Below are 26,388 nucleotides of genomic sequence, written 5' to 3' on the forward strand. Positions count from 1 at the left end.
TCCACAATATACTTTTCACACACTTTATCTAAGGGTATGTGAAGTAACTCATGATATAAATTAAATAAACTATTGAAAATCTGCAAAACTCCCCAATCCAGTCTCCTTACTGTAAGGTTATTTATGACACACCTTATTTATATTTCATGAATGCCTCGAGGCATAAATAGGCACACTAGGAAATCAACAACCACTTTTACAATTAGGTAATTTAGTCTGCAAATTGCAGTAAATATCCACAGTTCCTGGCTATCAGCTGAAGGCATTATTCAGAGGAGAATCTTAATCCAAAGAGAATGCATGAGAAAGACTGAAAAATAGCTAAGTATGTATGTGCCATTCAAATTAATACAAAAATTTAATTCAGGAGAGAAGTAAGATATTGCTTGGAAAACTATTATTAATTTTGATTACTGGAGAAGTACAGCAAAATTATTAAATAGAAGAATCAAAACATTTAAAGCCTAGCAACTACAAGAAAAAAGGCATTGAGAGGAACATGACTTTGAAGAAAGGACAGAAAATAATATGCCATCTATGAAATGATACCCAAAATGGGTAAGTTAGAGCCCCTTCACAGCAAGAGAAATAACTAGAAGCTGTGAATCCCAGTGACTCTCAGATGCCAACAGGATGGAGAGGCAAAAGACTCTTTGCTGTCAGCTGCCAACCAGTATAAAACAGCACATCCAAACTGACACACAGTGCCAACTAATGAAAGAGGTGATGAGATTTGTCACTGTGAGGAGACCCGACAAGATCACCCGAGCACACCTGACTTGATACCTGAATGTTGGAGGCACATATTGGCGCATCTTGGTGCTTGGGAGTAGATGGCAATGGCAGCCAGGGCGACTGAAAATGATTTTTGTTTCCCTTCCTGATTTTGCCTTAAGACTTGCTACACTGTTGTAACATTATTCCCTGTATCTCTAAAAACTATTTCTTCTCTGATGGACAGACAGTAAAACAGTACAGAGAAAAGAAACAAGTGTTGGAAGGAGAATGAGAGCAACTGGTGAGCCAAGGGGAAAATATCTCCTGTGCAAACAGGATGGTATCAAAGCCATTTGTGAAAAAGGAGCCAGCAGGAGCAGAGGAAGGACTAGCTGAACTAACACACAAATGGCAGAAGATCTCATCAGCAAAATGCAAAGATTGGAGGGACTTGGCTTCAAAAGACAACTGCTACAAGACAGAAATAATGAAGCAGCAGTAATGATATCACACAGTCCTTATCCTCCCACCTCTCTGAGGCCTGAGAACACGTATCTTCTCTAATGTGGTACAAGCAACATCCATCCCACCGGCCTTAAAGTCAGGAACAATTCTGCCTTGATGCCTGTGAACTAGGTAGAATTCCCATTTTGAAGAGCTTGAAGTCTAAATAGCCAAAGCAAACAAGGAAAGGACTATTAAGTTGTCAAGGGTTTCTGAGAAATACATGTTTAAAACAGCAGTAAGGAACTACTTATTAAGAATTTATCACATGCATCTTAAAACCCATTCTCCATGGAATTAGGAATCAATATGTCATTGCATCCAAAGCCAGGTAGTTTTAAATGTAATAAATTTTTTATTCCACAGAAATTATATAGAGCTCTTAAAACTGTGGAATGAAGGTAACATGCTAATTTAGAGGTAGTGAAAAGGTAGAAACAGTTAAATCTGACTTCCTTTTTTCCTTTTTAGGAAATAGTTTTCTTCCATTATTTCTACAGATTTTGAAAACTATTTCAGCAGCTAGTTTCCTCTGTTCAGTCTAGTCCTCCTACAGTTTATTCTACAGTTGGGCTCAAGTAGATGATGAGATACATGAAACAGGAAAGGCTGGGTCCAAGATGCATTTACATTAAACAAGCACGTTCCTCCCCATTTTATCTTTAAACATAAAAAAAGTCAATTAGATCTTGACTTGATTTCCATAAAACGACAGAAATCGTTTGAGTTTTGTTGGTTTCCTGTTGGTTTATAACAGCTCCTGCAACCATGTTCATAATTTGTAAGAAAACTGCCCTCCTATAGCACCTGCTTTTCATACTTCTTCAGCAGATTTGTCTTCTGAAGTTGTCACTGCAGTAAGTTGCATCAGACTTGCTTAATACATGGAACAAAGCTAATATGAAGTACCTGGCGAGGCCTCCCCATGACTTGCATTAGTGATGAACACATTAACTCATCTATTTGGAAAAGCAGACCTAATCACAACATCAAATGAGAACAGACTCTGATCATCTTACTCTGGCTGCCTGGTGGTTTCTCTTCACTTTACAAACGAGGATTCCAATTTCAATTTAATATGATCCTGTAGGTAATTTTACCTCATACAAAATGACACACTAATGCAACACAACCAACAGGTCACTCAGAGCATTGGCCCATACAAGACAGATCTTTACACTGCAGTTAAAATAGTTTTAGGTGAAGATTTGTATTCATTTCACAATTAATGTATTTTATGCACTTGTCAACTTTTTCTCCACGTTTGCCCTTAATTTGTCAATTTTTTCTCTGAATTTACCAGTAATAAATTCCTTGAGGCTTCACACAAATTGCTTTTTGACTTTCTGGGGTTGTTTTTCACAAAACTACAGAATAAAGTTTACTGAAAGGCAAAGCACATTTTATCAAAACAATTTTAACAAGTGGAAGATCATTCTGTGGCAAGGGCTAAATTATGTTTTCCAGGAATCCCATTTGGCAGGAGTCTAATACTGCAGACTGCCATGGTTTCTAGAGATTATGCCTGAAGTTAACACAGAGTCAGCAATAACAGCCCATAAACAGTAACACAAGATGGAAAGGAGAGCTAGGGCTGAGAGCTGAAGATCAGGTAGAATTCAGTGCTTTTCGAGATTGGATTTAGGATGCAAGAGCTGCTTACTGCTCAAGCAAGTAGCATTAAGAACACACCTTTCATTCAGTACATTCCCTGGCTCACTCTCCCCTGGAAGAAGCCAGAAGTCCTCTAATCGACATTCCTCCCCACTCTCTGTCCTTTCTGGCAAGCCTGGAAGAACAAAACACGGTGACACTAATGCAAAAGGATGTAACACTTCATAGCCAAGAAGTAAAACGTGGCTTTGAGTGACACAGAGATGTGGCCAGCAAGTCTCTGCTTTACAACCGCACAGGCACAAGAAAGGAGGTAACTACACACAAGCTTTGGGGGTATGCACACTCCCACACTTCTGCACAGGTGTTGCAGGCACATGGAAACAACCTACATACTTTGAATGAACTCAGGACAATTCAATGGCATGTTCATTTGAAATCTTGACCACACAGAAAAGCCCCGCGTTTGGATGCATATGCCTTTCAGTCCAGAACTGATCCCCATAAGAGCATATATGTGGTTATTGGTTTTTTTTTTTAAATATACAACTTCCTCTTTGTTGGATCCCCAAAGTTGTAAGTTACACATTCTATTTTTAATATATGCCATAATCTGGTTTTCCATTTTGTTTCCATAAAATGTTAAGTTTTATGGTGCCAACAACATAGCTAAATTCTCTCCCCTTAAATAAAAAAAAAAAGCCCTTAAATTGCAATTTATTCTCATGTATATCCTGAGCTGAAACCAAAAACTGTTTCTACTTGATGGACCAGAAAGCATACTCTTGATTTCTGTAATACAAGGATGGAATTTTTTTTCCTCCACCAGCTTTTCTGCTTCCCAAACTCAACACATTCCATCCTCTATGTCAAACATATCAAAAAAAAACTGCCTCCAGCTGCCAAAACAGCTCCAAGGAGGAGAAAGGAAGGGGGTGGGGGGGGAAATGGGAGAGGAGGGAAAAAAGAGAGGGAGAAAAAAGAGAGAAAAGTTTAGGCTTTTGACTGCTCTCCTGAAGAGCTGACGGACATATATGGAATTATATCAATTTGTTGCAATAAAGTGTAGTAAAATTGAACACAACTAAGACAAACAATGCATGGTTTGATGCAATGGGTAAAAAAATGCATGCGTTTTCAATGCAGTCCATAATCCAAACAACATGGGGATAAACAACAAAATGATGATACTTAACACTCTCAACAGAAATGTCTCTTGTTCAGTTATAGAGAAATTTTCCATGAACACCTGATGATCAAACTAAATGCATCCTTCTATCAACGAATTCATTCTCACAATTTACATTTCTCTGTACTTACAAGGAAATTTGTCTTACATCAAATGATGACTGCTCCATTCATTGCACTCCACCTCCAGTAATAACATTATGAATTGAGTCAAACATATAAACTGATGGGTGGAAAACTGCCTTTTCAACATAAATACATAGAAACTCTTAAAACACTTTCAACAAGTGAGAGATACCACTCAAAATGCTGGTCAACGGCAAAGCTGAGTAGGAACTGAACTGTATAGCACATACATTTCCTCTGGATACTGATACAGTGCATACAAGAGCCTGAATACTCCGTGGTAGGGCTGGATTTGCATGGGCAGTTACAAAATAGTAAAAAGATAGGAGCAGAAGCACTATGAAAGTGCTGCTTTCAAACAGGCACACATCCTGCATAGCAGTAACACTCTTGGAAACCAGAAACTGGATCTGGGCCAAAAGCATGAGTTGCGTGGCAAGAAAAATCTGCAGGACAGCCTTCTGAACAAGCACTGGCTGAACAAAGTCTGGAGATGCTTGCAAGGGAACTCCTCTGTGACCAGGGAAACAGGGCATTCACAATCCCATAAAATGAACAATACTATATGTAAGATATCCAACTCCACCAACATTGTTTTCCAGCATAATAACCACAGACCCCTGTATTTTGGCTTATTTCATGGATCAAAGAGAGGTAAAAGTCACGGCTTTTGTGGTAGAGCTTTCTTGACAAATTCTAGATTAGCACTCCATTTCTAAGCACTGGCAGTTTTTGACACTAGTGCAAATGCAGTAACTTCTGAGCAGCAAGAGCCAAGTGTTGCAAATAGAATTGGGGAAAAAACAACTGTCATACCACTTTTGTGATGTTACTACTTCTTGTCTGGCACTTTGGGGGGTGCATTTGCCATATTGTGATATGTATAGTAGAGTATTGCCTAAAAGAAAACAGAATGATATAAGATTTTCTTACACCATGTTATCAGCATTTCTCAAAAATTCTGATAAATTAACACCACTGAGATTCAACACTGTACCTCTGTGAAACACCTTTTAGGTCACAGTTTGAGTACAACAGCCTCAGTGATGTCCCTGAGGACACTTCTCCAGCAGCACCCTTGCTCCTGACAGCAAACTGAAAATAAGGAGCCAAGCATGAACTTGAAGTGGTGTTGAATTTCATGTGGTTTTGTGGAAAAGATAAATGAAGAGCAAAATGGGGTCAGGAGATTTATTTTCACTTATCTAAGAGAGGCTTAAAAAAGACTCGAAACAGTACAACAGGTTTCTATAGGTGACAAACTGTCACAGTTCTTCTGGCCTCGGTCTACTGATTGGTTTTATTAAGTGAGCAAGTAACAAAACCAGATCATCTCAGCATAAGAGTTTACTGATGATTTACGAAAAGGCAAACACATTATCCACATTCCTCTGCTGCTTTCATTCACTGTATGCTTATTTGTTTGCAACACTGAAACCAGAAGGCGATCTCAAAACACACCTAATATTCAGTCTTGCAGAGTGGCTTACTACATAAAAAAGGTTGATGTAGGTGGCCTGCTAGGTGGCTTACTACATAAAAAAGGTTTGTCACCTTTGTAAGAGGTATTGCTAGATATATTCCCTTCACATGTATCAATGCAGCTTTCTCATCAACACATACTCAATGCTCCTTCATAGACTGCTTTTGATTATATAACCAGAACTTAAGGAGAATCAGTAAGAGATTTCCTGAAGACTGCAAGGGATATAAATAACATTTCTGTGACTATCACAAGCCCTCACATATTTAATAATTGATGTCTTGGTTGCTAAATGATGATTAAACCAGACTATCTTTATGCTACTTTCTATATTTGTAGAAAGAAAGAACCAGTTGATTTGGACCCAACCATCTTTCTTAAATTGCTGATACAGACACACAGTCTCCAATTAAAAGAATTCAAGTAAAAGCCTGTAAAAGTGACAGAAAGAATAGCCCCTCATGAATTTAGGGCAGCTGTGCAGAAAAGGAAGCCATGACCTGATTACCTAATTCTCACTAGTTTTCCTGAAAGCCTATACTCTGAGGTTAAGTTTAGACTCAAAGTCTTCAGAGCATTGCTAAGCTTTAAGTAGGACAGCACGTGTAGATCTTTAACATTTTCAAAATATTTTCTCTCAAATTCTAACAATCCTACATATGATTGAATGGCTCATTCTGAAGTTCTTCATGTCACTACCTCTCTTTATTCAGCTCAAAACCCAGCTCCTTAGGTTGCCTAAAGAAACATGGTTATTAAAGAAAGATGCTATGTGGTCAGGCACTCCAGCCTAAAATATCATGCAATTATAGGATTTTATCTTCAGAAAATTCCGAGTCCCCGAGGAGAAACTGTTTAGCCTACAACTAGCTCTAAACTTTGACATGTTATTAAAAAAACATTATTAAAAATGTGAAACTGGTTAAAGAGAACGTTCCATTTCAAGTAGGCATTTTTATATGACTTCAAGCAAAAGGTGAATGTCCAGCTGGCAGGCACTAACCTGTAAAGTATCAAGCACTGGTATAGCTAAACATGGCATTATCATCCACTGGACAGTTACAGAGGTAAGAGTTTAAAATGTTTCAAATAAGCCACACTTTGCTATAAAAGGGTCACCTGCACATCTTGTCACTCAGATTTCTTGCCATTGTCCTGGACTGCACCACTACCCAGTGTGTTTCACTGGGAACACCCAAATGAAAGGACAGGTCTTACACACAGCCCTGCATGTGGCAAACCCACAATCTCAGCACTGCATCAGATACTGACTTCTACAGAGCCACCACAGCCAAGCCCATCTTCACACAGCCCCTCATACTTCAGTTTGGGAATATCTAACAAACATATACCTTCCAAACATAGGAAAAATAGGCAGACCATGGCTTGGGCTCCACATCAGCCTAAGCCTTTCCATGCTGAGGTGGTTGTAGTTGCTGTTGAGTTGTGGGAGCTATACAACATTAACATAATTTTCCTCTATGACAAAAATATACCATAATGCAGCTGCGGCACCACAGTCAGCACTCAGGAAGTTTTGCTGGTGTTGGTAAGATACCTCATACCGATACATTTTCATATGTAATTGCAGTAACAAAATGGTGAGGAGAGACAAAGTTAGCTCTTGCCTTACCTGTACAACTGTTAGTTCAGACCTGATTATATTTCTTCTTCACAGGCCTATGAAAAGGTCTGTTCTTAGGAGTCCAGGCCAAGAAATAATGTTCTTGGCTTTTACAATGTAAAAGAGAAGGAAGCATTAAACAGAGTTTTCCCAAAGCTGTGTGGAATAGGCATTAAATTGGAGAGGCTTAATCTTGATGTAAACTGAGTCTACCACGGAGAAATGGATGTGAGAGAGGAAAGTCACCATTCTGGACCAGCTGAGAGGGTGTCCATAGTAGGGTTTTAGTCTCAGATATGGGAAACGCTGTCAACTACTGCAACATCATTTCTGCTAGGGAGCAGAATTTCCTCAGGGACACAAAGATACACACCTTATTCTTCCTTTTCTTTTGACAAGTGATTTTCACCAGTGTGCAGAAAGATCAGACAAGGGAAGACAAGACAGATAGAATCATAGAATCTTTTAGGTTGGAAAAGACCTTTAAGATCAGCAAGTCCAACCGTTAACCTCACATTGCCAAGTCCACCGCTAAACCATGTCCCTAAGCACCACACCTACCTGTCTTTTATATAGTACCTCCAGGGATGGTGACTCAAATACTTCCCTAGGCAGTCTGTTCCAGTGCTTGACAACCCTTTCCATGAAGAAATTTTTCCTAATATCCAACCTAACCCCCCCTGCCACAACTTGAGGCCATTTCCTCTTGTCCTATCTCCAGCCACCTGACAGAAGAGACCAGCACCCACCTCACTACAACCTCCTTTCAGGTAGTTGTAGAGAGCGATAAGGTCTCCCCTCAGCCTCCTTTTCTCCAGAATAAACAACCCCAGTTCCCTCAGCCGCTCCTCATAAGACTTGTGCTCCAGGCCCCTCACCAACTTGGTTGCCCTTCTCTGGACACGTTCCAGCACCTCCATGTCTTTCCTGTAGTGAGGGGCCCAAAACTGAACACAGCACTCGAGGTGCGGCCTCACCAGTGCCCAGTACAGGGGGACGATCACCTCCCTGCTCCTGCTGGCCACGCTATTTCTGACACAGGCCAGGATGCCGTTGGCCTTCTTGGCCACCTGGGCACACTGCTGGCTCATATTCAGGTGGCTGTCAACCAGCACCCCCAGGTCCTTTTCCACCAGGCAGCTTTCCAGCCACTCTTCCCCAAGCCAGCCTGTAGTGTTGCATGGGGTAAATGATGACAGTCACAGGGCAGCATCAAATAGCCTCTCTGAGTACCAGAAATGCTGCATCTGTAGAAGCCTGTGGGTCACTGTTGTACCATGCTGAGAATACTTTTTTTAATGGACTTCTCCACCTGAGAGATGTCTCTTGATCTATAGACTTCTAACCCAGTATCAAGGTGGTTTTATGCAACCCTCTCCTCAGTTATGGCCAAAAGGTAACATCCTGTTCATGACATTTCACAGTTTCAGAAGAGAGGAAAGATTGGTCTTTTCAAAGTAAAGCCATTATCACTTATCAAAGGCAAAATACAGTATGTCAGCATTTGTACCTTCTCTTTTTTTAAATAAGGACACATGAGGAATATCTCAGGAAATACTTCAGGATTTTTGGGTGGGTGGGTGGAGTAGAGGAGGAGTAGCAGCATAACTTTATCTTTTAGTGTTGTCCACAGAATGTAGGTCAGCCTCCTCCAATGGAAATACTCCAAGCTGATTCTTTACATTCTTAGACATAAACATCTCATGATTTTGCAGGCCAAGAAATCGTGAATTTTATTCATGGTCCTGCCCCTGATTTGTCAGGGGACTTTACTGTTTGCATCTCTGGATTCCTTATTTTTAAAAAATGTGTCAAAATTTTGCTTGTCTAGGAAACTACTAATACAAAGTGATATTATGTAAATGTTGAGTATTATAATTTCTATAAAGCCCATGTCATAATGCAATAAATTAGAGGAGCTCAGTTTCTAATTTCTCAGTAAATGTTATTTTGTGAAGTATGTGCAGGATGCATTTATTTCAATATAAAACAATTTGGCAAATGTCCTTCCTTCCATATATAAACTATTTGTTAACTAATAATAGATGTATATTTTACTATGTAAAAGTATAACCTATTTTTAACCTCACATTTTCATGCAAAGTTTATGGAGAAAATACTTTAAAACAGGAAATCAGAGTCCATTTCCTGTTTTAACAGGGATAATCCTTTGACCAGTAGGCACAAATATTCATTCTTTTTTAATGTTAATTAGCACACTATTCATCCTATACATCACAATTTACTGAAAGAAAGCAAGTTGCTGGGGACATTATTAAGTTCAAAACATCTTTCACCTTATTTATCCGGAACCCAATAAAACTGTTCAGTTACAGACTTGCAGCCTCCAGCTAAGTTCCTGCTATTAGCCTTAAATCACTTTTAGAGTTGCAACAAGAGTAAGTTGCCAAACTCAAATATACAGCTATCTACATCTGCTAGATAGTTTGTCTTACTGGACAGTCTGGAAAACTTTCAGTTATTTGACCCAAACTGTAAAGTTTTTTGCTTCTTACCAAGGAATCAATACTTCTTAAACCTGCAAATCAGCATTTGAAAAATGTATCTGGAAGAATGTTGAGGAAACAATGTTTTTTATTTAAGTGAGCGTAAGACAGCCTCTCCAAAAAATTGCATATAGACAGTAGTTTTAAAAAGGTAACTATTGCTTCCTTAGTGAATGGCTGAATCTCTAAATTTCCAGTCTGAACCATGAGATACCTTTTCAAAACTGTGATTTCTTCAACTGAAGAAGCTTATCAGGCTGAACAAACAAAAATAGGGAGCATGAAACATAATTTCATTTCATCCCTATATGGAGGAACAGCAAAAAGCTGGAAGTGACAGAGCTTGGCTGCTGCTACCAAGCTGACCCAAGACAGGCAGCAGCGGTACCCACCCCACCCCAAAGCTGTCAGACTCAGTGACCCCTGGGTCTGGCAGCATCAGCCTTTTCATGCAGCAAGTCATCCAAAATATCATGAATGGGAGAAGTAAATACCTGGCTGCCTTCTCTAATGCCCAAGTCTGTACATCTTCTGTATAGACAGCATAATCAAAATATCAACCCTTAACACTGCTGTTTCAAGACGTTCCATAAAATGATTTTTACGCTCTTTGCATTTGATCAAAGTCCACACATACGAGGCTGATTAATTGAATGAGCTCTTAATCAAACCCTTTTACTTACTCGGAACTGGCACAAGTACACAACAGGTGTGCTAACCAGCACAGTCAGAGCTGTAGGTGAGGATCGGGGTGGGCAGGCAGCACTGCTGCAGCACCACAGAGAAGCTGCCATGAGCCACGCGATTCAGCCACCTGCCTCCCTCTCTGCCCTGGAGAAGCTTGGCGAGGCGTTCACTAACTGTTCAAACTCACACGTGCCTATGTTTCCACTGCAACGTCCCTATTTCATGTCTGAAGTCATACGTAAAATCTAAGGGCAGTGGTCCAAAATTGCTGCTGGCTTCTGTCCAAATTACACTTCCCACTTTTAACTGACACATCTTTGTTAATAGCGAGTCCCATGCAAATAGGCTAATGTGCATCATTCAAAGAGCTCTTATCTCCATACGGAATATCAGCTCTTATCTCCATATGGAATATCAGTCTTTTTTTTATCAGATTTTTTCCTTTCTTAACTGATGCTGTTATATCCATTCTCGCCTGGGATCACAGACTGTAAATCAGAGACAAGGGAATGAAACAGATAGAAAACATAACCATACTCACGGTTAGGTCTTACTGGAACAGACAGCGAGGATCTTAATGACTCCCAGACTCTCTGAAGGCCTTGAGCAAACTACACTTTCACAGAGGTGCCCCCTTTGGCTGCATGCATGCTACCCGTGATTCTCATTTTATTTGCCTACACTAATGGCATTTGCAAGCCTAAGACAGCTGCACTGAGTTCATTACATACAACTTCACAGGTCTGATGAGGGCAAGACATTAACAACCACACTGAAGAAAACTGTTTCAGAGCATAATGAGTTATCTTTGTTCCAGCATTGCTTAAACTTGTCCACACCAGCCAGGCACTACCCTTGATCAATGAACCCATACTGCCTGAGCTGATGTGTCAAGTCAGCTAATCTTAACTGAAAACATGTGCTAAAACACTTGTGACCTAGGCATACCAGTTTCAGAAATTCCTCTGCAGCAGCTCTGACCTACCATACTTTCCATGGAGATAGCACGGCTGACCATGTCCTCTGCCCCTTTAAATGCAAAACAAAGGAGGCTAGATAAAATTCCCACTACAAGGTATGGGAGGCTACCAAAATGCATTTTCAGGTTATCATTTACTGACTGAAGTGAAACATGAAAGTCAGTTTTTGTGCTTGTAAATAAGTCTCTGTTTTAAGGGACCTATTCCAGATAAACTATTTTAAGCTAGCAGCGACTCATTTATTATTTAAGTCTAAAAGCTTGAACATAATGTTACATTTCTATAGATGTATGTAATATAAGTATCTTTGGAAAAGATGACCAAGGAAACCTGACTGATACAAGAAATGCATTAAGTTCATTTTTGTCTCTAAAAAGTTAATCTTCAAGTGTTTAGAGCCAAATTTAAACTTTTGCATAAAAAATTCTTCTCTGACAAGGCTTAAAATATGGTAAGAGGCGAAAATAATATGGACATTCTGAATACAAAGAACTAATTTTACAGTAGTCATACTGAAATTGCTTATAATGGAGATTGTGTTGAGAAAAATCTCATCTAATCTAAACATTGAATAGCTTACCAAACCACAGGGTCTATTTTCTTCTGTGATACGTTGTCTAATGGTTTCATCCTGTCCCAAAACAACAAGTCCTCCTCCAACTATTCAGTTTGCTGACATAACACACATGCCTACACAACTTTTTTTTCCCTCTCAATAGAACACAAAGCAAAACCATTCCTTTAGTTCTGCTAAATACAAGTGCTGGCCCCTGAGGAATGTAAGGCTAGGGTGAAGGAAGCTGTGATAAACTGCAAATTAATTTTGCTAATAAAGCCAGCAATGGGACCTGGTCTTTCATTCAGAAAAGGCAATACATTGTACTATATTGTAATGAATGTAGGTTAAATAATGCTTACTAGCAAACAAACAGAGCAATCAAGAGAGACAGCATGAACTACACAGAATCTAAGTGTTTTGCCTCCATTATCCGTCAAGATATTTCTAAATGCCAGAGAAGGAAGAGAGGCTCTTTGTTGGTTTTGGGGTTTTTTTTTTTGAGGATGTAAGAAGGTATTTTACCATATGTCTGTGTCACAGCTATGGCAGGGAGGTGCAATGATCTGAAGCAAAGTATATTTAACTCTGTATTTCCAACAAGCACTGGCTTATCCACATCAGTTTAAAATGGTTGAAGTAAACAGCAAATGCTCAGAGCAAAGGGAAATTTGTGAACCATCATTTAAATACATTCTTTTCTATGTACTTTCAAAAGTTACAGAGATGATAATAAATTTTTCAAGCCAGCTAAACTCTACTCTTTTTCTCTCCAATTTAAAAAAATCCTTAGTCATCAGCAAGGCATGTTCTGCTCTCCTGTAGCTACATCCATCAATTACTCCCATGACTTCTTCCTGGCCAGATCTTAGATCATGTCATTGTTTCAACTGAAGCTTCTGGAACATCTTCAAATCTCTTTTACCCTTGTGGCTTTTACTTCAGTGTGCTCTTCCAGTTCTCCACGTACATCTTGGATGTGTCCTCAAATCATTTCACAGGTATCTCCTCCCACTGGTATAACTCTCAATTTAACTTCTTTTCCTTTCCAGCCAACCCCATCATTCCAATCCTCCCCTCAGTCTTCTATTCTCATCTTCTTACCACAAATGGCCATAGTCCTCCTTGAATCTTAACTGCCTCATAGTCCACACACCTCGGATGTTTCCAAAGGCTGCCATATACTCCTTTTTATTCTAATCTACAACTTTTTCCTCATCCCTTCAGCTAAATTATTCCCTTGGACCTATTTTTGCCTCATCTACAGAGACCCTCTCCGCCAACCCAATACTACCACAACCACATCATGCAATTCATCAAGGAACACAGGTGGATTTGCTGTTATTGCAGTAACCATCTCTCAGCCTCTAGCTTTTAAACACAATGAACTGAAGTTGACTGTCCTCACCTTCACTTCCATTGATCTTACCTATGTGCTCACCCCCTGCCCTGTCAACCCTACCCTGAATAATTCATCAGCCTTCCACCAAATGTAATATCATTCAGCATTTCTGCATGTGCACACCTGGACACTATACAGGAACAATATGCCTCTGTAATTCAGAAAACCTCTCTCCCTTCTTCCTGAGAGGGATTACACCTACTGTAATAAATGCAAAGACACATCATCTAACAGAGAAGAGCGTGGGCTTTTCTTTTCCTGTTAGCATTTTTCAATTTAGAACTACACAATTGCTAACCTACATTTCCCATGTGAGTTTAACTTCATAGCTTTCCTCTTCTGTTACTTTTTCCACACTTACTGCAGTTATCTCAAAACCAGCCTGCAGAGTCTGCGAGCACCAAGTATTTTTACAACTAGCTGTTTGGGGACTTCTGAGCACTGCTACAACACAGCAACTATACAATGCCAAAGGCAGGTGCCAAATGCCACAACACCAGGGACATTTTTTGGACTGAGAGAGGTCAGAATACCTAGCAGAGCACTACTCCTTTTTTACAAATTACAAAAAAAATTACAAAAATTATACAAAATTGCATTGCAAGCTAAATGTTTTACAAGGCAAATATAAATCTCACCATCATTTACGTTTTTGAAAAATCACCCTATGTTACACAGATTGTCAGGACAAGTTGGGCAATCCACCAATAGTTATTCAGCTGTCCCATAAGAGAGCCTGAGAGAAGCGACAAAATGACAGTTTGGAGACAACCCGGGTCTCACACACCACTGGGAAACTGAAATTTCACTTCAGGTGGGCCTGGACTCACAGCTTATGTTCAATGGACATCCTCGAAACTTGTTAAGCTCTTAACCACTATGAAAGAAGAAATTCATTCAACAGGGAACAATATTTTCCTTCTAAAAGTATTCATAAAACCATTTGCTTTCAGGGTCTTTTCCCCCTTACAATATTCAGGTAATATTTTAGCAGAACAGTCCTGGATCTCACCCACAAGTGAATTACAGTTTTATTGCTCCCATAAACTGATTTCAAACCACACTGGGTCTCCCCAAGAGTTCCTTCCCAGAGGATATAGTTTCAGAACTAGTTCCAGAGACCTGAACTGCTTTCTCTATGGGGAGGAAAATAATATTTCTGTAATAGACCGACCTTTCTTCAGATCTGCTGATATCTGAAGGATGTCAGTTCATTGTGAGAATTTGGGAGCTGGCGTGACTCCAAAGGCTCCACATATTTTCAAAGGGACCTTGCCTGTAATTTTAACCCATTAAAACAAAAGTGCGTGGCTGGAAAAGAGTAGTACGTATTTTAAAATCTTACTGTGATTCAAACACAGCTATGTTACTTGCACCAGTGATTTGGTAGTGTCACTTCACAAAGGCAAAAGACAACAGGTTTTACCTCTAGGACCAGCCTGCGTTCTTGTACATCACATGAAAGAGAATAACAGAAACGTGGCTGAATGTGAGAAAGCACCGAACTGCAATGGCTTTCTGGGTGGGGGTGGAGAGAAACACACATACTACAAAAATCTAATAATTCCCCACCCAAGCATTGCTAGTGAATGACCTCACTGGTTTCCTCCGTATACTCCAGCAGCCTTCCTGCCATCACTCTGTTGAGCCAAGCAATGATGTCAACAGTCCACCTGTGAGAGTGATGTAGCCCTCTGGGTCATGGTTGCAGAGAACTTGGATAAAAGCTGTGCCAGTGTTAATTAAAGGCACCTCTTGTTTCACTGCTGATTTCCTCTGATAAGGCTCAGCTCATTTTTCCTGGAAAGACTTCCATGCTGTAGGGGAACTAGAGCCAACCATAACACAAAACAAATATTGCTTAGAGAATATGAAGACAACATGTTAAATATTTAGTTTAAAAAAAAAAAAAAAGATTGCCTGTCAGTGCTGGTGTAAATACAAATCTCATTAATTTACATGTGCTAATGACAAAGTTAAACTACAAATGCTAGTTACTGCAGATAGTTTATCATCTTTCAGCAGTACTTATCTCTTTCATTTGTAATGGCCTTCCCAATTAAATTGGAGCAGAATTCTAACAACTTGCTTTACCACTGATAAGTTGTGCCAGGTTAAAGTGCGAGCAGCTTGTCCAGTAAAAAATATGCTTTGAGAATGGAGTTTGACATTTAATTAGCATCAGAATTATGACTACAACTTTAACAAATATGTTGTCCAATAGCATTTATTCTGCCATCAGAAAGGCCTTAGCTGTAAGAAGGCTCTAAGCAGCTTAGGTATTACGGATCCTCCTCCATTAATACAATTAGTGAGCAAGTAATGAAAGGAAAAAAATATATCCTGCTGCTTCTTTTTTTCCTATATAAAGAAATCTAATCCACTGTCATGACTGGATGCTCTCACCATATGCTGTCACCAGGAATCCTGTAATCCCTGTACTCGTAGCATCTGACCTCCAGCCACTTTAAGCCTTCAGGACTTTTTTACTTGCTTTGTTCTTGTAGACATTTTCAGATAGCTTTATTAGTAAAAGAACTGTCAAAGGAAGACTCTCAGTTTTGGAACCTGACATCAAAAATATTCCTTCTTGCACAACTTCAAAAGTACCACTAGGCTTAAGACTTCATTGCTGACAGCAATACACACAAAAAAATCTGAAGGTGGCAAAACAGAAAAGTGATCTCAAAAGCAGTGGTACAACTCTATTATGAGAGTTTGTTTCCTGATGATCACAGCTTTCAATTCTGAAAGGCAGCAAGTTGGAATTCTTGCCATAAATTTAATTCTAGAGAAGGAACTGTATGGTAAGGTTGTTAGGAATACATTCATATTCATTCATTCTTCTTGATTTGTAGCAATTGTGATAGTTCCAAGGAGTGTTGTATCCCACATTCCTGAGCATTAGCAATATTTTCCAAACAAGCAATGATCTATGTCTCTCTATTTAGATTTTTAGCTCTTGGGGACCTTAAGTTTATACAGTACCTAGCCCTACAAACTCTCTTGGAATACATTACAATAAGAGTATACTGCCTACTCAGTTCCTGATATGGAAAAAGTTCTATGGCTATACTACTGAAGTCAGGGTAACTAAATTGGACATATTTTTTACAATGTCCTCCAGTAAGAAATCCCATATATAAAATGTCCTTCATAAGAACCATATTTTTTGATTCTAGGCAGAAACCGAAAATGAGAGATAATCCTTGAACTTGTTTGGTCTAGACCACTCCTATGGACAGTTCCTATGGATTTATGAGGCTGAACTGCAGCTAGTTTGTGTTGAAATGTGCAGAGTGTGACTTATTCAGAAAGCTCAACACAAGAACATTTCACTCTGACATCTTATAGAATAGCTCCCTCATGGATTTGAAGTAGTTGGTGCCCATTCTTCACATTCACTCCTTCTCAACTTTATGACACACAACTTCCACTGCAAACCTGAATGCAGGCCATGAAGGAGACACTAGAACTTCTGACAAATTTTATTGTCACCAGTAATTGGAATTTGGTCTTACACAACTTAAATACACAGCTGTGCTCCACTTCTGGTAGACGCGCATAATGTGGCCATGCAGAAGAAAAGCATATCCCCAAGTCCAGTGGGTTAAAATGATACAGTTTCCTGAACTCCAGGAACTCTCCTGGTCAGAAAGTACTTCCTTCCTTGTTTCAAACACTTGATTGTTTCAGAGGGAATTCAAAACAATAGATTAGAAACTATCAACCTTTCCTAAGTGTACTGCTACACAAGGAAATCAGGCCGTGCTCTGGGAAGATGAGATAACATTGGGGGAGTACTCTTTCCGGAAATGCAATGGCTTTTGCATCCCTTCTCTAGCACCATCCCATGAATCAGCTACATATAAGTAATAATGCATGCTATGAGATGTCAGGTACAGTTCAACTACTGTTTGGAATAAGATGTGCATGGTTGGCAAAAGGCAGGAGCTAACTAGCTTCTCAGTTCCTTTGATAAGGCACATCAAGGAAGAAAATATCAGGAGCTTCCTAATCTGAGTCTGTACTTTTAAGGACAGGTAGGAAAAAAGGATGACAATTGCCTCTTTTTAGCATCTCATTGTTTAAATCTCTAAAAAGGAGAAAGAATGTGCTACTACTTCTGCAGTTAGAAATCTATCCCTCCCCACCATAACTTAGTTTTTCACAAGGACTGGAAATAGATCAGGCTCATCAGCTGAAAAGCAATCATTTTAATCGTAGGCTTTTTCCTAACACAATTCCTTTCATCTAAATACATTACAGAATGCTTTGTAATGACAGATGAAAGATTAAACATTTAGAATATAATCATGTAACTACAGTTATTTACAGGCTGCAATTTGACTAGGGAAAGGCAACGGACTCATAAATTAATTTTTCTGCAGCATTAGGGTGCCCAAGTATCCTAGACTAACTGAAAACCATCAGAAACAGAACCAATGGCAAGAGCCATTCTCTCAGACCCTGTAGTCAAAGCTCTTACATGATACTACGTTTTCCTAATTCTCTTTTCCTATCAACGTAGAGCTACAAAAGTGTGAGGATAAGATTATTATGAAGAACCAAGAACTCACCTGGTTCTACACATTATTTTTAGAGGCAAACAGGAAATGCACTTCCCTGTCAAGCTGGGTCAAAGGAAGGGGAGTGATTGAGTTGAATACTTTGCACTCACCGTTCCTACCAAAGGGTAGATGAAACCAGCTCCAATACTGGCTCGCACATCACTAATAGGCAAAATGAAACCAGTGGGAACGCCCTTCTGCTCAGGCTGATGGGATAGAGATAGGTGAGTTTTTGCCATACAAATGGGAAGATTTCCAAATCCCTATCAGAAAAGGGAAAGAAAATAAAAGAAAAATTTTTTCAAGATTACAGTAAAGACAGAGTATGTTTTCACTTTGTTATCAGTATCTTCTAGAAACCGTAAAATCCATATAGCAATAGAAACTGTAAAATCCATATAGCAATAGTTAACCTCAGTTTCTTAGCAGCTAATATTTCAGAAATGGACAGAACACTGTATTTCACATGCTGTTCTCTCTCAGCTCCGGCTTCTATCTCCAGGGACTTGACTGTAGTGATATCCAGTTTCTAGAGTTGGTTCTCAATCTAGAGTTAGGTGCAAATGTTGCCTATACAATGGCTCGAGTGTGCTATTTTCAGAAAGGGTGCACAACAGGTACCACACTGAACAAGAAACATACACCAACTCAATAAAACTCCAGTACAGAACTTCTCTCTGGGCTCCAATGACCGAGTTAGATACCTACTTGAGACAAGGATTCATAGTCCAAAACTCTCTAAGGGTACTAATGTCTTCTTGGGGGGTAAAGACAAATGGCTCATGATGCTTTGCCCAGCACCCACCTCACTACAACCCCCCTTCAGGTAGTTGTAGAGAGTGATAAGGTCTCCCCTCAGCCTCCTCTTCTGTAGACTAAACAGCCCCAGCTCCCTCAGCCGCTCCTCATAAGACTTGTGCTCCAGGCCCCTCACCAGCTTGGTTGCCCTTCTCTGAACACTGCAGTAGTTACTCAAAAAGTGGGAGAAAAATCAGAGAAAGGTCCTCAGCAGCTTCCCCCTCTACTATTGTCTCCTAGGTTATTGATTAACCCTGTGTCAGGCACCTTCCACTCTTCTGTTCAATTCCTTGACAAACAGGGATGCAATTCACAAGGCCAGGAGGAAAGGCAGCAGTGCAGGGAATTGCCTCTGCAGCCCAGCACTGACGACAATCCTTTAATGACATTGTGAAAATATTTCCTAATACTACTAATGTTCAGACTAAAAAATGGATTTGAAAATCACTTCAGGAAAAGATAAAGACATGGATTATTTTGCTTCAACTATACTAAGTAAGCTTCTTTTCCATTTAGAAAACCAAATTAATTCTCAGGAGATTTGTATTACAGAGAAGACGGCTATACTTCTGTCTGGCCAGGCTGCTGAAGTATACTCAGGGATTTTTCCATGACAGGTTGTCCATAGTTTCTATTTTCTGACAGAAAGGTTCCAGCCATATTTACATGCAGAAGCCGTTCAATTACAGAAAATACATTCACCTCTCCACATGGTTTCAAAATTGTTTTTAAACTGTAACAAAGCCCACTCCCACATGCTTTAGGAATGATGATCTCTTTCACCTTCTAGCATTTATAATCCCTCAAAAATAACATGAACAGAAGGAAAACAAAAGATTTTACAAGTATTGGGAGCTTTGTTATTAATGTGCATAGCTGTGCACAGGTCCTTTTGTGTTTGCAAACTCATTTTTTGCAGGTACAAATGAAAAGTCATATGCTAAAATTGGGCACATTCACTAGCTGCTACTTATGCAGATGTGCAGTTGTCATATTTAAGGCAGTAACTCAAAATTACCACTCTGCATAGCAAGTACAGAGTTTCATCAACAATCTCAGAATGATTCCGAACACTAAACGTATCTTACAGGAGATAGCTTTCAATGTTAAAACCATTCTGTTCTATCTAATCTAATCTAAACCAATCCATACTGACCTCCACAGTCTGGCACCATGGGTAAGCTCATGCCTTTTAGCAAAGCTTGACTAAACACTCCAGTCTGAGAACCTTTTACACCCTGAAGTTTCCTAAGGCTCTCATCCAGCAGGTACCTCATGGCATAATTCACTGGTGTTCTTACCTGCCGGGTATAACGTTCAACTTGTGACTGCGCAGCAGGAGACAACTCTATATCCTGAGCTCCATACACCTTCTGAGCAATGATCCTTATTTTTTCAACAATAGGAAGCTGCAGAGACAAGGAAACAATAGAAGGATGAACATTAGCCAAGAGAAGCTAGGATCTTGTTTGCTGAGTGAGAAATCTGAATCTCTCATTTATGTTCATCTTTGTTAAATGGGCTTGCTAAAGCATGAAACCAAGCAAAGGACACTGGTGATGGGTATGATATTCAGGTACAGGTACACGAATTACAACCATGATTTCAGCAACTCCATCATTTAGGAGCTGCACAATTTGTGCGTTACAAAGCTGACAACATGAACTTACACCCTTGCCTGAAGTGGGGGAAGGAAATTACTGCTTTGCCCAGCACCCACCTCACTACAATCAATCAAGAATCAAGAGCTAATGCACACTGCAGATACAAGGAAGCAAGCTCCACTGGGTTAACAGGGATCACGAGACAAATAAATTTCATTTCACAATAAAGATAACGGATACAATGAGTGGACAAGGCAAGGTAAGCAGGCAGCCATGGAAGGTTCCTCTGACAAGCAAGGAATTGTAGTAGAAAATTCCTGACCCATCACTGCTCCTTTGATCATAATATTCTTTTTTTTTTCTTCACCTCCTGTCCTTCCTAACATAAGCATTTTGAATTGTAGCACTGATATTGTAAAGCACTTTGGACAGTTTAAAAAAAAAATAATATGCAAGCATTCTAGGATACACTGTGAAATCACAAGTCAGTAAGTTCAACTCCAGTCTCCCTAAGTGTCCACATCATGTTATTCAGCCCAAACTGAACACATGTTCTGCCTTTATGGCTTCTGTTTGAAGGCAAATGCAGACTCTCATAATCAGGCTGTTAGAAACCCTTTCACAGATTTTCAGCAGACAGTTTTCTGTGGTCAGATAAGGCATTTACTTTTTGTGCCATTATTTTGGTTTATTTAGAGTAAAAAACTCCTTCCTCTTTCTCTCTCTTTTTGTTTTCAATGATCTTGGAGACAGCAGTTGTGACCCCTATAGCCTATTTTAAACAAGCCAACCTCTTCTACTTCTTTCAATAGGAACAGGACGATGAAGGAAGGATCATACCACCAGTTCAGCTACTTCAGTGCTGACCACAGACAGACAGAGATGTGTGCAATACTTCAGGGAACATTCCATCAGTAAGCTGTACTCCAGCATATTTAATTAACAACACACGTGGAAGTAGTGTTGAACAACATCTAAAGAGATACCACTTGGTGAAGAAGACTTGGTAATCTCAAGCAATACAAAAAGCAGCAGAACACAAAAGAGAAGTATTTCACTTTATTCCAACAAAGGCAAGAAATTGGTTTGTGAATAACAAACTCTATCTGGCACATTTATAGGAAGTTCCACAGTTAATCACAGTTTTGCAATGCCTGTCTAGAAGTAATGGGTTTTCTGCAAGATACATCAGTTGAATGGTTTGTGTCTGACTGACCTTTTTTGTTTTTATGATTGAATTTTAGAAAAATTAAAGTTTAAAATAGTCTGCCTTTACATTAATAAAGAACTCCAGTAACAGACACATCACAAGAAAAGAAGCTTGCCAGACTTTCAAGTAGCTTAAATGTAAGACAGTTAAAAGCTACTAAGGCTCAAATAAAGTCCTTGCCTCAGATATGAAATTTCAAAGTGAGGTTTAAAGATGTTCCACAACACACTTCTGAGCATGCTGACTATATGATTATTGCACCTTAACTGGGTGGAATGACGTCATGTTCCTGACTTCAGGCTTTTTACAGGAATCCAAACAGTGCAAAAAAATCTAATGAGGATTGGAGATAACACATTGCGAATATCCTAGATATAATTCCTGGCAGCGTTAAGCTGAATGGAATACTTAGTGACATGGATAGCTGTGATGAGATGAAACATCTCTCAGGTTGATTATTAAATATGTTCATACGCATGGCAGTTTTGAACACAGTGGAAGACATGCAAAATGTGTCTGTTAACATGACTTTAGGCACTGTTTTCCTGCAGTGAAGGACTAACAGCAACAGCAAAAGCAAAGGCAAAAGGAATTCCACCCCCCGTTGTCAGTAGACCAACGTCAAAACCAACAGCTTTCTGCTTAAACCTCAGTAAATTCATTGAGATGGAGATGTTCGCTTAGATTCAACTCGCATTTGTGTCAAAATATTTCAAACTAACTTGACAGCAGCATAATTACTGTGCTCTCAGCCCCCTTCCAGCAACCATAGCTGCAGTTTCCAAACGAAACCCAGCAGGGCTCTGGCTACCATCAGAGGAGACTGCTTTAATGACAGTGGTGGCATTCTGCTCCTCCCGGGATGTGCGCAATATCTTGCGTGACTGAGAGTGAGCTGGACAGTCAAACTGTATCCCTATGGACTTATGGTTTTATGGTTGTTTTTTTTTAAACCAGAATTTCAGGTACTTTTCAGGCCAGTACTCACACCTTAAATTTTGCAAATCTAACCTCAGAAGAATCACCAGTGGGGAAGCAGTTGCAGGACTGTGAATGGCAAACAAAAGTGGTTTTCTGAGACCATCACATGTTTTTTGCAAGGCATGCGCATACAAATAGGTGAGGCAATGTGCATGGTGTCAGAGAAGAGTTTGAGCCTGTTTAATCTCACAACACAAGCAGATGAGTCCTGGCTGAGCCCAATTTAGACAGAAACCAGCAGGGAGGCATAGATGCTCTATGCACATTAACACAGCCCATGCATGTACACACTCTCAGACATGCTTCCTTCCTGAATTTTCAGGAGCAGGGAAAGGAATACACTACACCATGCTAAGGATCCACCTGTTTCCTAGTATTTAGTGGGATTTTTAAGGGATTATCTATTCAGAATCACAGTGTAACAGCATTTCAAGCTAAAGAGTTTCCCTTGTTTCAGTTATCAAGTAATACTGCTAGGAAACTTCATTTAATTTAACTTAAAGAAGTATTTTCCAAAGAAAAGCCACCTGGTACTTTACATGAGAAATAAAAATTCATTTCACTTGAAAATAACATAATGGTATTTATCAGAAAAGGAGCTCTAGTAATTCAAGAGACTTTTTACATATATGACACAGTAGAAGCCTGGATGTTTACAAGACACTTGCAGGAATAATTCTTACTTTTTCTTATCTGGTCTTTAAGGGCAAGTTTAGCTTTAGGTTTTCAACAAAACTGTTGATTATTCAGTGCTTCACTATGGAAATACTCTCACTGATGGGAACAGGCACCCACCACATGTAGCAATGCTTCACAGTGCTAATTCATATGGAAAAGTGCTTAACTGAATTCAAAGGGGCTGAAAAGAGAGGCGTATTGCACAAGTAACTAAATCATTAAGGGATTTTAAGATGGATTTTTGCTCCAGCTGATACCAGACTCCTCTAAAAAAATCATGTGAGCTACCTATTTGTACCTTAAACACCTTGGTCAAATATCTGCCAGCAGAAGCCACATATCTCAGACACTTGTGAAATTACTTATTTCTTCTATCTCTCAGTTTTTTTATCTGAGAATTTTCTACAATGGCCTAGGGCATTCCTGAACCAGTTGTTCATTCCCACTCACAGACTACAATGCGGCACCCTCAGCTATACTGATGCATCTACTTGTAGGCCATTGGTAAAAAAGTCTTAATGAAAGGAGTATGAAAAGTCTTATCAGAACAGTGAGTGTCAATGCACCCATATGAACAGCAACTTGATTCCACAGCACATCTGCTATCTGGACAGCTATTGTGATAATGATATTTATAAAATGTGTAGAGCATCAAAAGCACAAAAGATTTAGGATCAGCAATAAAAACTGCTGCTCTTTCCCTTTCCCTTATGTGAGGTTGTGAATGTTACTCAACTAAGTACATTTAGATGGAGAACAGGTGACAGACACACAACAGTATGGATTTAGACAAAAACTGACTTTTATAGATATGCAACTACGTATTAGTACTAATGCTGAAGGAATTTCGGCAGCTTTGGCAAAACAATTTCAAATTCAGTTTTAGCTTCTTGAGAAAATGATAGCATGAAATACTCAATGTAAATTTATACTGAACATGAGAAGGTGCTACAGGGCCACACAGTATAAATATCTGCTGACAGTTAAGTAGCTTTGGTGTTTCTCTCAGAAACAACTGATCTCCACAGCCCTGCCAGAGACAATGTGCATTTCTGAAACCTTGCACATTCAGAGCTACCAAAGCCATATGCTTCTTCTGAGGCAAGCACAAATACGCATGCTTGTTGAGGCTGCCAAGCACCCACACCATAAACAGGATTATCTCCTTGGCTAAAGCATGACAAGTGCTACAGCAAAAGTGCACAAACTGCTTTCACAAAAACAGTATCTGTGTAGCTGTACATTTCATTACTTGATAGAGGATGATTAAACCAAGAAATCAGCACTGATAAAGACGAGAGCCTGTCATTCCCAAGACTGAATTGATTATCCAAGATGAAATCACACCAATGTTGTCACCCAGCCATACTGCTAATTACAGGCCATCCCCCTTGCAACACATGATGTTAGTGCAAATTGGTTTATTACACAATCTTCTTTTGTCCAATCCTATCAACGGCAAGGTTTTTACCAAAACATAACTTAATAGTGTTTCATTTCTGCTAGCCTTTCCTTACATTTCCTTCACTCTTCATCTCTCCCTTCAGCTATAACAGCAGACTACAGATTATCATTTGTCCACATGGGGCTTGATGAGGACTTCCATGGACAGCTTCAACAGAGCCTTCTTCATTCTCCTTTCCTCTGCTGCTCACGCTCACCCATGTGCCAGTGCAACTGAGAGGGCAGCACCACTGTTTGTGCAGCTGCACGTACCAAAGAAAGGCTAAAACCTAACCCAGGGTAAAAAAAAAGCTATTGTAACCCAGATCAGTTCGCACATCCAGTTTACCATAAAGGCAAAGCCAGTATAAAGCAGAGAGACAGAGATGGCTTAAATGCTACCTCTACAGAAAGAACTGCTCAAACTGTTCAAATCTGATCACTGAAATGTACCAGCAGAAACAGCGAGCTGGGGCAGGGACACGTGGCTTGGGCTGGGATTCCTGAAATGAGCCTTGTTGCCAAAAGTCAGTATCACATGAAACAAAACATGCAGATTACCAGGGGCCTGGCTTGGGACTGTGCTCGGGATTCCCATCATTTCCATCCTAATCTGGACACGTGGCTTTAAGATCTTTGGCTACTGGAGAAAGGAGTTCATCTTTTTAATTCTTCACAGCCAAACCCTGAGACTGCTGAAAACAACCCCTGTTCCTTTCCTCCTTCCTTTCTTCTGCTTTTAAACATTCCCCCGACTTCCTCACCAAAACAGAGTCCAACAGAAAACACCTCTGAAAAGCCAGAGTCAACAGCAGTAAGTCCATAGTCATACTTCATCCCACTAGGTTGCAGCTAAGCCACACTACTATGAGAAGCACTGGTGTTATCTAGCTTAAATTGAATACCTTAAGTGAATGCCCATCAATGCAGCACTGTCTGAAAGGATGTCTTCACATTTATACAATATAAATATTTAAAACTACTTTATTCTCTGAGAAAACTTAAGATTCTGCTGAAAAACACACCTTTAACCAGAGAATATACAAAAGCACTATTCACTTGTAACTTACACATTTAATACTTCAAGTTCTTTAAACACTCACTTTAGACTCACTGCTTATTTTTAATTATCAGATCACCAGTTTAATTATGAGGTCACAACCTCTGGGTTTATTGTTGCTAAGCTGCTTGTGTTTTAACAGAAATTCTTAAAATATTTTAAGATTCAGGGCAGTGGCACTTTTTTTTTTTCTTTAAATTTTAACTTATGCATTTACTGAAAACAATAATAATGAATCGCTGGTTGGCTAAGTGAAACAGTATGCAGGCATCACTCATTCCTCTTCTTATGAAGGTTGCCAAATGAAAACATATGATGCGAGTATGGCTGAAGGTGCTGTGTGGGGTGACAGACTGCAGCGCTAAAACAATAGCTGACTCTGCACATTCAAACTCCTACTTCTAGCTTTTCCCCTGGATAAAATAAAACCACATTTATTAAAGTATCTGTATATTCTGGTTCCAGAAGATCTGTGGCTGACAAAAGGATTCCTAAGTCTTTAGCACTCCTCTTCCTTTGTTGGCACAGGACAAGAGTTTGTTTTTTAATTTGTGGAAAAGCATATTCAGTCAAGTTAAACAGTTTGTGAATCAACACCTAAGCCTGTGGCCTTAGAGATTTATTTTCCATTTCCCCAACTTTGAAACCCCAGCTG

The 26,388-nt window shown here is 39.6% G+C and overlaps 1 protein-coding gene across 4 annotated transcripts in view; it reads right to left on the reverse strand.

Moving 5' to 3' along the window:
- Positions 1-26,388, reverse strand: part of MTHFD1L (methylenetetrahydrofolate dehydrogenase (NADP+ dependent) 1 like) — a 160,999-nt gene that overhangs the window by 32,618 nt on the left and 101,993 nt on the right. For 3 of the 4 annotated variants that reach the window (XM_075035984.1, XM_075035986.1, XM_075035987.1), the window contains 2 exons: positions 20,059-20,166; positions 18,070-18,222 (listed from right to left, as the gene is read on the reverse strand). In XM_075035984.1, the coding sequence (XP_074892085.1) occupies positions 18,070-18,222; positions 20,059-20,166 (261 nt within the window). The remainder of the gene's footprint in view (positions 1-18,069; positions 18,223-20,058; positions 20,167-26,388) is intronic. The other variant, XM_075035983.1, reaches the window with a different exon arrangement.

This window comes from Buteo buteo, chromosome 9 (genome assembly GCF_964188355.1).
Source record: "Buteo buteo chromosome 9, bButBut1.hap1.1, whole genome shotgun sequence".
Lineage (NCBI taxonomy): Eukaryota > Metazoa > Chordata > Aves > Accipitriformes > Accipitridae > Buteo > Buteo buteo.